Below are 12,187 nucleotides of genomic sequence, written 5' to 3'. Positions count from 1 at the left end.
AGATTTGTTGGCACCTCACTTGGAGCAGATGCATTTGTGAGATTGAGTCTGTGTGTATGTGTGTGTATGTGTGTGTAGTCAGACAGTGTCACACAACCAACTTCCTTCCTTTGACAGAGGAGCTCTGAGAGTGATGCCAGATACTCCTGATTGGCTGCAAACACCCAAAACAGTACTGCTCTCCAAACGCAGAGGTCTGTGGTCGAGAAGATAATAAAGTACACCGCCACTCTCACACTCTCACACACACACACACACACACACACACACACACACTGTCCATCGCAATCAGGAACTTTCTCACTGACGACCCATGCAATTAACTTGTTCAAGAGGTCAAATGAGGGAGCAGAGTGAATAAAGAGAGGATCCCAATCAGAGAGGGGGGAAGTTGTATTCTTCTCTCCCCTGTTAAGACACTTCAGATTCTATTTCAATTGAGGCAAGAGGAGGAAACAAGTGAGGACAACAAGAAGAGAACATTATGCTGAGAAGCTGCATTCAGTGCTGAAAAGAAAGTTATTGTGCAGTTGTGCAGTATCTCTCCTGGGTGAGACAATGAAAACACCAAACATGCTGCATCCTCACTTGTGGTTGCCTGAGCACAAACACACTACTGTTTTGGTCAAGGGCATGATTGCCATTGACTCCAAAAGATTTGACAGGGAACAAAGCTACTCAGTCTGCGAGATAACATGTGAGATTGCAGTGGAACAGATTTTGAAGAGCAGAATTAGATTTGGGTGAGAAATCCAGCTGTTTTGGCAGCTCCTGAGCACCTCACATCACAAGAGTTCATTTGTCAAACATTTCTAATTAGCAAGCTGCAGCAGGTCACACCCACATCCGGATATCAGTGTTGTGTCCTTTTTAAATTTTAGTTCACTCAAGAAAGAAGTCAGATTTGGAAATGATGCTCCTTCGTAAGGTACAATTAGCAACCTATAGGATAACATGTGATTTACATATTTAATTTGCCTTGTTTAGCCTACAATTACAATTATTATGGATATGGTCTTTTTCATATAAAACTTCTATTCATTTAAAATTATTCCTAAAAATGGAAAAATTACACTAGAAATAGAAGCTAACAATGATACATATACAAATTGCTGTAGATAATTTGCCACCAAATTAAATGCACTTTTAGTTATTTGGTGTCAGCACATTTTGAATTTTAGGACAATACAGACACCAAGTATTCGTCTTTGTCTCCCACTGGTGATAAAAAAAACGCCCCAAGCTTTTATTGTGAAAGTAAAGGGAAAGGTAGTTATTCTTGTTTTACATTTGAGACACAGAGCAGAAAGTAAGGAATTAAATGATACGGGGATATGTGTATTGTATAATTTTAACATGGATTGCTTTTGTTCGGGTACAGATATCTCTGGCGTCACTCCAAATATCCTCCCGTGTCTCTTCATATATAGTCATTGACAATTCATTCTCTCACGCAACTTTAATTCTCTGTGTATTAATACGAGACATACCACACATTTTATCAAAGATTAAACTAAGGGACACCTTTGCAGGTTGTCGAAACAAGCCTACAGAGCATTGATTACAATTGTATTGGCATCATCATTACCTAAAAAAATCTTTTAAAATAGTAATGTAATCTACATTTAGATGATGATGATTCGGTCTCCAGCCAAACAGAGGAAGTTTCATTCATATCAGTGCTGTGTCAGATATCTTCTCTGTACCATTGACCATTCGGTTCCCTTGTTAAGTTATTTAGGTAACCACTTCTCCATACAATTCACAGGATCCGTTCCTTCGTTCCGCAATTGTCCAAATCATCAACCCTCGGCTCACCTGTTTGTCACTGTGGGTTGCAACGATTCTGTTGTGGTCTCTGTCCTCCACCTCACCGCCTCAAAAGCTCAGTCCCTGCATCGATATCCTTCATGATGTTGCCGGTTATTTTGTCCATTGAGGAGAATGTCTGGGTCAATGCTACTGCCAGCATCTTCACATTCAGCTACTTCCACAACATTAGCATACTCACTCCGTTCCTCGTTTTCGTAAGCAGTCTTGGTCGATTTTTTTCTTTTTTTCTTTTTTGGTATAGTTAATCCTGCTGTTAAATATGATTTCTCACCAGTCATATGCGTCAAATAGTTGGATAACTGAACAAATATCACCAGAGCTCAATGAATTATGGTTCTTCCTCTACGACACCATCTTGGCCAGTTCAAATTTGAGCAACAGCTCCTCTCGCATCCTCAAATAATCTGCTACAGTCACAATTCTGTCCTCCCACTCACACAGCTCTAATTCTTACATATCTGCGCCTGTGTCCTTGACATGTTGACTCAGATTTGTTTTGTCATCATTATACTTCCATAATTTTCAACGATGATTTACTGGTTTGGTAGAACAAGGGGGCAGAACCATAGTAGGAAAACAACAGTGTTATTGCCCAAAAGAAAGGAACAAGATTCTGTGGACTACATTCCCAGTCATATCTCTGAACTATAAACAGGAAGGAATTTCTGTATACACCGAAAGTAGATGCATTTTAAGCATTTCTTCAGTGATGCCTCACAAATATTTGGAAATGAAGTTATTTTAGATGTGCATATGGGGTCTGGGTTTTTACTGCACTCTTCCAAGGTTGCAATGAACACATAAGTGGTTAATCTCCTATATTAATATTTACTTTTGAAACATTTCACAGACACTCTCGCTCAAAGAAAACATCAAGTGTGTCAGTGAAGTACAAGTAAGCAACCCCTATGACCCTTGTTTTTTTATTCTTTCTCATTCACTGGCTCTCAATGCTGTTTTTCATAAAGATCATTTGTTTGCCACAGTGTGTGCTTTACAGTGTTTGTGCTTGGGTTATTTGTTGGTGAAGTTAATGTTACGAGTGATTTTTTCTTTGTTTGTTCCACCCTGGTTAAACTATCAGGTTCTCATTCTGTTCATACACAAATTTGGACCTTTGGACACAACTGGTAATTATCTCATTGCAAACGCAGGTTTTTGTAAGATGTCAGTTTTTATAAAATGAGTGTATGGCTTCAGAATAACCATTATACTGTACCCTGCTGTATTATACAGTTAATCCACAATAGTCAAACAGAGGTTTGTTTAGGGGAAAGGATGCATATAGTATCCACTTCAATACAGATCCACAAGCAGGGGCCTCTCAGAATGGAAATGTTATTGGTTCAGTCCAATATTTTGCTTCAGGGTAAAATATCTCAACAACTACTGGATGGATTAAATGTGGTACAGACAGTCATGCCCCTGTATGCTACTGAGTACCGCGGGCATGAGGCTGACATTTGTGGTTTTGGGCAAAATGTCTCAACAACCAATAGATGGTTTGCCATTAAATCATGAACAGACATTTATGTCCCTCTCAGGATCACTTGTAATTACTTTGATAACCTCCTGGCTTTTTCTCTAATGCCACCATGAGGGTGAGATTTGTGGTCTTGAGTGAAATGTCTCGGCAACTATTGGAATTACCATAAAAAAGAAATATTCTTTTGTGTTATTTTTGGGATGAACTGTAATAACACTGATAATGACTTTTCCTACTGTGCCATCATTGAGTCAAGATTTCAATTTGTCCAATATTTTTTGTTTATGCCTGCAAAACTAATGATATTCCCATCAGCTGCAGCTGTACCTCAGTTTAGCGACAATGCTAACATGCTAAACTAAAATAGCGACTATGGTAAACAGTATACCTGCTGAGCAACAGTGTGTCAGCAGTCACTGTGAGTAGTTAGCCTTGCTGATATTAGCATGTAGCTAACAATCACAGTGTGACTGTAGAATGGCAGTGCCATGTTTCCTGAAATAACTGAAAGTTTATGTCATTGATTTATTACTTTTAATGTCCAATGTAACAGAAGACACTAATATTTAAGAATCGGCTGTGACATAGACTCTGGGTCTGAAAAGTGAGGCCATTGCTGAAGAGCCTTAAACCTGCATTCTACCTAATGACCATCAAAGGGCGACTCCACTAGTTGCAAAAAGAAGTCGGATTGTATTGAAGTCTATGGGAAAATGGGTTGCCTCTTGGTTGTGTACAGTGTTTCACAGGGTACAGTATAAAATATTCATGCCTATTTGTGCGCACAGTAAGGTTTGTTTGTTTGTTCTCTGAACAGCAGCTTCCTGTGTGATGCCCTTGCCTTGACACCATGCTCCATGCAAACATCCACCATGATTTGTGTATGCTAGACTCATGAACAGAGATGTTAGCCAGCTCCAATGTTCCTTTAAGCCTTTAGCTGTTATGCTGCACTTTTTCTCACTCTGCTTCATGCCTCTGGACTCACCTTAGCTGGGCGTCCATCTCTCGGGAGAGCAGCCACAGAACCAAATTATCTCCATTTATAGACAGTCGGTCTGACTGTGGGCTGATAAATATCTGAACTCTTTGAGATGACTCTGTAACCCTTTCAGGTTTATACATGTTGAACTTCTGAGGTGCAGTTCACATCAGCAGATGCTTCTTGTAAAGACAAACGCCTCTAACCCACACCTCAAATCTGGTTTCACTGACTGGACTCCAGGTTTGGTAACCCCTGACAGCAGTTAGCTTTGTTGATGCCATTAGTTGAGGGGTTCACACACTGTTTCCAACCTACACTGTGAACGTTTGAATTATGTTTCCAGTATCATTTATGTGTTATTATTTAAGATTTCAGTTGTTCATTACTGTAACTTAGATGATGATGTAACCGTATTTAAAGACAAATAGTCTTATGTTCAAGAACAAACACTGTTTTGCAACAGACTTTTGCACAGCATGATGTAATTTAGTTTGGTCTCGGTTAGACACCACTTATCTTTTACACACAAATTCTTGATTGTGCAACGTGTTCGTTCACATGATACAAGATTCCTGTGTGCCTCACTTATCATTCTCTTCCTGCATGTTTTTATCAAGGGTTAGGCTAAGATTAATATTAGCTGAGAAAACTAGTCAGGTTAAGTTTTTAAATAACTTTACCAATAGAAAAAATGGAATGAGAGATACAGTTAAATCACAGATCTAGAGGTATCCTCGGATACATTTCTATTCTGTTGTAAAATGTCTTCCACAATGCAAATTATTATTTTTTGCATGCTACAGGAATTATAAGAACTACAACAGCTTCTGTAAAATCATAAACCCTGACATCAGTTATTTGAGTGAGATCACTGAAGAAAAGCATCAGTTAAAAGACACAGGAAAATAAAAGAAAAGGTAATTTCTCATTCACATCATAGCAATAAACATATCCCCCTCATAGGAAAGATACCAACAGACCAAACCAGTAAAAGGACCTAGTACTGTTACGCAGCTTGTGACACAAAGGGGTCTTTGTACCAACGCTAATTTGGTTGAGTGGATTACACCTCTTTTTTAGAACAAACCGCAGTGTGCACGTTGTTCAATATGACGTGTTGTGGAGGTGCTACAGTATTCAGACCAGCTCTGCCCTGCTGCGACACAGAGCACGTCTGCCCTCACCATGACTTTCACAGGGAAAAACATCAGCCACCACCACCACAATCACATCAGCACTTTAGCACCATTGATTTCTCTCTGCAAAGTACACCTCCTTCACTCCTCCTTTCTTAACCCCTTAATCTGATTTATATCTGATAGCTTTGTATTTACTGGCTTCCTAAATGTGTAGGCTTCTCTGATATTGTGTACTTTGTCTGACAGAAACATCAATAGACAATCAACAGGCTTTTATTGTTAACTATGTTCATTATGCCCCTGCACGGGTGAAAGCAGCAGTTGAAAAAATATGTCTGTGAAAGTTTCCCTTCCAAAAGGAGTTATTAAAAGTTGCTCCACAATACACATTGCTGTCACTCATGTTGACCAAGGTGATTAGTAAGACATCTTATATCGATCAGAGAAAATTAATCAGTGTAATTTTCCGGGTGACTTGCTACTTCTGATCTTAGACGTAATGTCCAGGAAATGCTGCGTGGTGATCGTACAGATTGTCTGTGGTGTGTTGACAAGTGTGAAGCATCCACATTTAAGAATTTGCAGCAACATCTATATTTGAAGCCTCATCTACTGTCAGGGCTACAACTTTGTGTTGTATCAGAATCTTTATTAGCCAAGCATGTGAGCACAAACAAGGGATTTGATATAATTTTAGTTTTTCTCCATGAGCCTCTACACTACTACATTACACATCCATCAGAACAAGAGGAGCAAAGCTTAACAGAGTCAAGTCAAATCTGTTTTATTTATACAATGAGCTGGAAGAAGAAAACTCCTGCCCTCATGCAGTGAATTACTGCTGCTAGGAAAAAACGTCGATGTTAACCGCACTTTTACTGCAGAGATGATAAAGTTGTGACTGAGCCAGAGGCATTTTCCAGCTCCACAAATATAAAGCTCAGCTCTCAGTTGCTGCTGTAACTGCTCACTGAACCTGATTGTGTTATTAACAGCCTGAAAAGGTTGGCATTCCTGTTTTTAGCAGTGACTTTGCTCTTTTGTGCTGCCAGGAGCATGCCCCCCCCCCATCCAACAGTCACATGCTGAATTTGATTGATTCCTAAAGGCCTCCCCTGTTTGGAAGAAGGAATCCTCCCTTTCTCTGCACTGATCTGGGGATTACTTACGTCTACCGTCGCTTTTTGAGCTGCTTCCTCTCCTCCACTTGCTGTTCATTTTATGGCTGCCACCCACACACCTCTTATTCTGAGGAAGCCTTCATTATTTTTTCTTAACTCCCAGGCCTTTGTGCATATCTTATACCTTTATCCTAGGCTGAAAGTATTTGGACAGCTTCATGTGCTTCATCATCTTCAATTTGAAATGAAATCATGGATAGTACATTGAGGTCTCAGATTTAATTTCAGCAGATTAACATAATTATAAAAAGAACTGTGTGGGAGATATAGACCTTTTAGTTTAGAGATTCAAAAGTGAGTGGACAGATACACAAAAACTAAATCTTCATATTAACACTGTGTATCTCTCCTGGTGATGCTCCCTCAGGCCTTCACTGCAGCCTCCTGCTTGTTGTGGGGTCTCTCTGTCTTTAGTCTGGTCTTCAGGAAGCTGAACACAGCTCAGTCTGACTGAGATCACGTGACTGACTCCACCAGTCCAGGATCTTCCTCCTCTTCACCATGACCGGCTCTGTGGTTGTTGTGGCCGTATGTTCAGGGCCGTTGTCCTGCTGAATGATGAACTGTCGTTCAGCTCCTGTAGCTCTGCGTTCATCCTGTTGCTTCAGTGAACTCATCAATAAATGTCAGTTCCTCTGGAGCCGTACCTGCCGGGGCCACAACAGAACCAGCACCGTGTCTGACAGATGAGTCGGTGGCTTTGGGTCACGAGCTGTTCCTCTTCTCCTTCCATCATTTTGATAGAAGTTGGTTTTTGTTTCATCAGTTCACACAACTTTGTTCCAGGACTCCACTGGTTTCTTATGTGTCTGTGAACTGCAGCCTCTTTCTGTTTCTCAGGTTTACCAGGTGTTTGCATCTTGTGCTGAATCCTCTGAGGTTCTGGTCATGAAGTCCTCTCTTGATCGTTGACAAGGAAACATGTCCGCCTACATCTTTTTTCTTCCCCATGCAAATGATTCCCACAAGATGCTCCTTGGCCGATCAGCTCATTTGACATTTTCTAGTTTATCTGTGAGCACCTGCTTTTTTTGGAAAGTACCCAACTGTAGATTTTAACAAACCAACTACCTTTGATGTCTCTGGTAGAGTTCTGCTTTTCTGAGCGTCAGTATTATCTTTTCCCACTTGCATGGCCACCTCTTCACTCCTCATATTGACAGACAACTCCACCTGCAAAAAGGAAACTCTCCATCAACTCTGAGCCACATGTGAGCTGCTTTATGCATGAACGACACACAGCTGCCCAAGAAATATTCAGTAGCCAAATGTCCAATTAATTTTGAATCCCTGCAATTTGTGCACTATATTAAAAAGACTATATCTCCCACACAGTTTTTAATATTTAGGTAAATCTACTCAAAGTAAAGCCAGGCCTGGCACTGTAGTATATTATGTATTTTATTTTATTTTATTTATCTTTTTATTTTCAAGTTAAATGTGCTGAAGCTCAGAGCCCAAAGAGCCAAGCATAAGTAACTGTCCATATATGACCTGGACTGTATGTTTCTCTCACCTCTAAAAATGAGAGTAAATAATTAGTGTCATGGTTTAATGTGATTTCATAATCGTTGAACTTTGAAACCACCAGTGTTTGTATTAAAAACCTAAGAGGATTTTGGAATAAAACAGTGATTAAATAAAACATAAAAACAACATGGCATTAAACATAGAATGCCATGTTCCATAGGTGTGAAATTGAGACACTATCTTTGTCAACTGCACCAGATCTGTGTGACAGGCTATGCTGAGGATATTGGAAACCAAAGTGCTGTCTTAATTCTAATTTTCAGAGTTGACCAAGACCAAAGCCAAAACAATAATGCCTCCTGGTTTTTATCCAGACTCTCTCCCTCTGCTCCAGCCAATTTTATTCACTTCTTTTTTGTGACTAGAGGGGGATCCAGATGTTGTCGCATTAAGAAAGCACTAAGAAATAATGACAGGGAGGAGAATTGTGAAGAAATGTGGGCTTTTTTTTGTTTGTTTTTTGTTTTGTTTTGGTGCAGTCTTTACTTGATGGGTAGCGTTATAGATGGATTTCCCTCTATGGCATGAAATTTTATTTTATGAGGAAAAAAATATTTCACCCTAGTTTTGGGAGCTTGGGGGGTCCTTATAATATATCAATCAGAAAATGTGCCCCCCCCCCGCCCCCCCACCAGATTTTGGTTTGTTGCCTCAGGGCAACAAGATGCTATGAGGGTACTAAAACGCCAAGGTTTTCTATATTATTTAATAAGTGGAATGAGGAACAAACAAGCAATAAATACATTAGAAGAAGTTTTATTTCAACAACAACAATTTCAACAAGTTTTCGTTCAACAAACAGCCACAAATGGTTTATCAATTAGTGCATTAGAGATTAGCTGCAGTGTGTGTTTATGTTTCTGAATGTGTGTTCCTGTGGGGTACTGAATGACTCTGTGTTTCTCTTTTTTACAAAGCACAGTCTGTATTATTCTGTATGGAACCTCATGAAGCAGTTGCTGGTGGATGTGAAACAGAGGTGGGCGTCACATTTTTGGCACTTGGCTTTAGGTGTACCTTTGCATCCTGGTACCTTGCATCTCCCTTTCTTTTCATCCATGACCATCCAGTGGGCTGTGGCATCCAGACGCACATCAGGGACCGGAATAGGTGTAGTGGGTCCTCTTCTCTTCTTTGCTTCGTACTCCCCAGCAATTGTGGAACTGGGACGACGTCTCTTACGCTCCAGATTCTTGCCACTTTTGCACTAGCTTTCTGCAATATACGACTTGAACGTATAAAGCCTGATCTGTTCTTCTTTTCTCATCCCAGTGCTGCTGCAGTCTCTCTTGTAGAGCAGCCAGGCAGTCACGATGGTCATATCGATAAAGTGGAACATCAGCCGGTGGTACTTCAACCTGATTTTGTTGCGGTACAGTGCAATGAAAGAGTCCAGCAGATCCACTCCACCCATATTCTTATTGTACTCTCTCACCACAGCAGGACGGGGAACTTTGATGATTTTTTTTTGCTTGCCATCCCACCTATCAACGTCGGTGACTGGGTGTGCTCCAATGTAATTGCTGAGAAGACTGACTGAACGGTTATCATACCACTTCACAGCATGCAAGGTGGTTTCTCCAACCATGGCCGTCTTCTGTTCAAAAGATCCACGTCCAGTTCTCTTCAACTCAGCATCACACATCAAGTTGACATCTGGTAGTCTGTTGCTACGAACAGTACCAGTACAGTGAATTCCCTGCTGAGCAAGTGTGAGTATGAGAGGGACACTCGTGAACCAGTTGTCAAAGAACACCTTGTAGTTCTGCTGTTTGGGTATTGGCTGGGCCAGGCGGAGGACAACGTTGCCACTTGCTCCTACATCTGGCAGCTCAGGGGGTTGCACAACTCTCCCTGTGTAAATCTCAAAATTGTGCAGGACACCATCAGAGCCAGCCAGTATCTTGTAGCCCCATTTCTTTGGTTTTGCTGGCAGGTATTGCTTGAGTCTATTTCTTCCCTTGAAAGGGACCATCTGCTCGTCTACAGCCAACTTCTCACCCATTGGGATCGTCTGCAGCTTTGAGGTAAGATGAGAGACCAGTGGTTGGATTTTGTGGAGTGGATCAACATTTTCTCCTTGTCTCACTTCATTGTTGTTGAAGTGCAGGGATTTTTTGATGAACTCCCATCTGTTTAGTGCCATGGTGTCAGCTACCTGGGACACTCGGGTGGCTTTGTTCCAAAACATGCGGGTGCCTGGTAATCCAAACAACGACATGTACACTGCTGTACCCATGAATTGCTCCAGTTCTTTTGTAGTGAGGTTAAGGGGCTTGTCGGTGTCACACTGAATGGCATATAAATTTGACTGCTCTACAATTACTTCCAGAATGTCTTCAGAAAAAAACATCTTGAAGTATTCGTAGGAGGAATTGATATTGTCTGATTTTGGAAGGCTGGCCTGCCATTCTGGGTAATCAGTGATGTTGGCACTGTGGGGTGTTCTCCAACAGGGTAAGCGTGGAACATCTTCCTGAGATACTTCATCATCTTCATTTTCCACTTCATCCACAGACTCATTGTCATCAGGCAGGTCATCTGTTTTCAAAAGAAACCAGTAAGCATAAAATTAGAATAGGTCATATATACCTCTCTTCACCCACTGATGCACGCACGCACATGGACACGCGCACACACACACATACACAAACACACGCACACACATGTTCATTCCATACAGTATGTTACTCTACTGACTGAACCCTGATCTCCTAACTCTCCCTCAAACCTGATTCTGGAGTCCACTCTTCCTCACTGTCACTCTCCTCAAGCTCACTGTCCTCACTGTCGGAAGGAATGAGCCTAACCACTTGATCATGTTCCTTACACCCGTAAAATGTTTGTGCATCCATTTCCTGTGAGTAATAGTAGATAGTACAGCAAAAAAAATGATTATGTTGATAATGATGCATCCCTACACATCTCCAACCATGAGCATGTTATAGTTCACACAAAAGTGGTCTAACTGCACAATGTTGCCCTGAGGCAACGAATGAAAAACTGCCATTTTAGTATATAAATGAAGACAAAAAGTGTCTTTACTCAATCAAATATGCTTTTTCACTTATTCATGCACATCACAGATATTATTTATACAAAGTTATTTAAATTTAAACATGTTAAAAAGTGAAATTTATCTTACCTTCTGCTAGCAGTGTGTCCAAGTCGGCTGTGGTCCCAAAAAGGACTGTTTCACCCCAAGACGAAAGGTCAAAGCCACGCCCAGCTCAAATTTCATTGGTCACAGACTTATCATCAGACTTTTAATGTGATGTTTTACTTTAAAAAAAATGAAAGGGGCAGTGTGTGGGCCAAAATAGTGGTTTGTTGCCTGAGGGCAACACCATGCCATAGAGGGTTAATAAGTGATTGAAGATTCTCACAAAGCAGGGTGGGTGGTGGAAAACCTATTTCCACAGTGGGTTGGTTTCCATCCATTATTCATGCATTTTCTTATGCACACTTTCAATTTGCAGATAAAAAGCCTCAGAGGGAACACCAGTAATTCTAATAAATCACGCAATGGAAAAAGACGTCGCAAATAAATCATGAGATACACGAAGCGTGTCATTTAAATGTTTACTGAAGCTGGCAGACGAAAACATCGGATATATGAAGAGACTTCAACATTTCTCAAATAAATACACAAAACCAACAGAAAGGTCATATTACATCATGTTTTCAATATTGTTTTTCACCTGTACAGGTTTTACCAGTGGTCTTTTAACTCCTCCTACTCAAACAAGTGTAGTGGATGGAAATGTCCATTAATTTTTTCCCGAACTACTAAAGGGCAACAAATTTTCCACCTAGTGTGCCACCTCCGTCAGCTGAGTCCCACAGTGAAACTGTAAATGCAGATCAAACACGTCAGTATTGTATTAATATTGCAAACATTTGTCTTACTCAGAGCAGACCTTTCTTTCTCACCAGTTCCTGTGCAAAAACACTCAGCAGCAAAGAAACAGCTAATTTTCCACTCTGAGCTCACAGTGAGGTTTCCTCATTTAGGTGTACTGAACATTTTCCA

At 40.6% G+C, this 12,187-nt stretch overlaps 2 protein-coding genes across 3 annotated transcripts in view; one reads left to right on the top strand and one right to left on the bottom strand.

The window, feature by feature from the left end:
- The window catches only part of cdk18 (cyclin dependent kinase 18), a 54,838-nt gene that overhangs the window by 18,959 nt on the left and 23,692 nt on the right, over positions 1-12,187 (top strand). The window lies entirely within an intron of this gene.
- Positions 9,362-11,009, bottom strand: LOC139631367 (piggyBac transposable element-derived protein 3-like). The gene is made up of 2 exons (XM_071495569.1): positions 10,886-11,009; positions 9,362-10,695 (listed from the first exon to the last, which is right to left on the bottom strand). Exons 1-2 carry the CDS (start codon positions 11,007-11,009, stop codon positions 9,362-9,364), a joined length of 1,458 nt encoding a protein of 485 aa, XP_071351670.1.

This window comes from Trachinotus anak, unplaced genomic scaffold, assembly GCF_046630095.1.
Source record: "Trachinotus anak isolate AG129_WGS33_773 ecotype Australia unplaced genomic scaffold, CSIRO_AGI_Tana_v1 ptg000013l, whole genome shotgun sequence".
Lineage (NCBI taxonomy): Eukaryota > Metazoa > Chordata > Actinopteri > Carangiformes > Carangidae > Trachinotus > Trachinotus anak.
The sequence above is the reverse complement of the archived record's forward strand: the minus strand, read 5'-3'. Positions and strand labels throughout refer to the sequence as shown.

Bases quoted from the DNA above. Each gene is read 5' to 3' on its own strand.
- LOC139631367 (XM_071495569.1), bottom strand. From the start codon at position 11,009: ATGGATGCACAAACATTTTACGGGTGTAAGGAACATGATCAAGTGGTT. The intron at 10,696-10,885 runs GTTTGAGGGAGA...TTTTGAAAACAG, and splicing joins AGAGTGGACTCCAGAATCAG to ATGACCTGCCTGATGACAAT.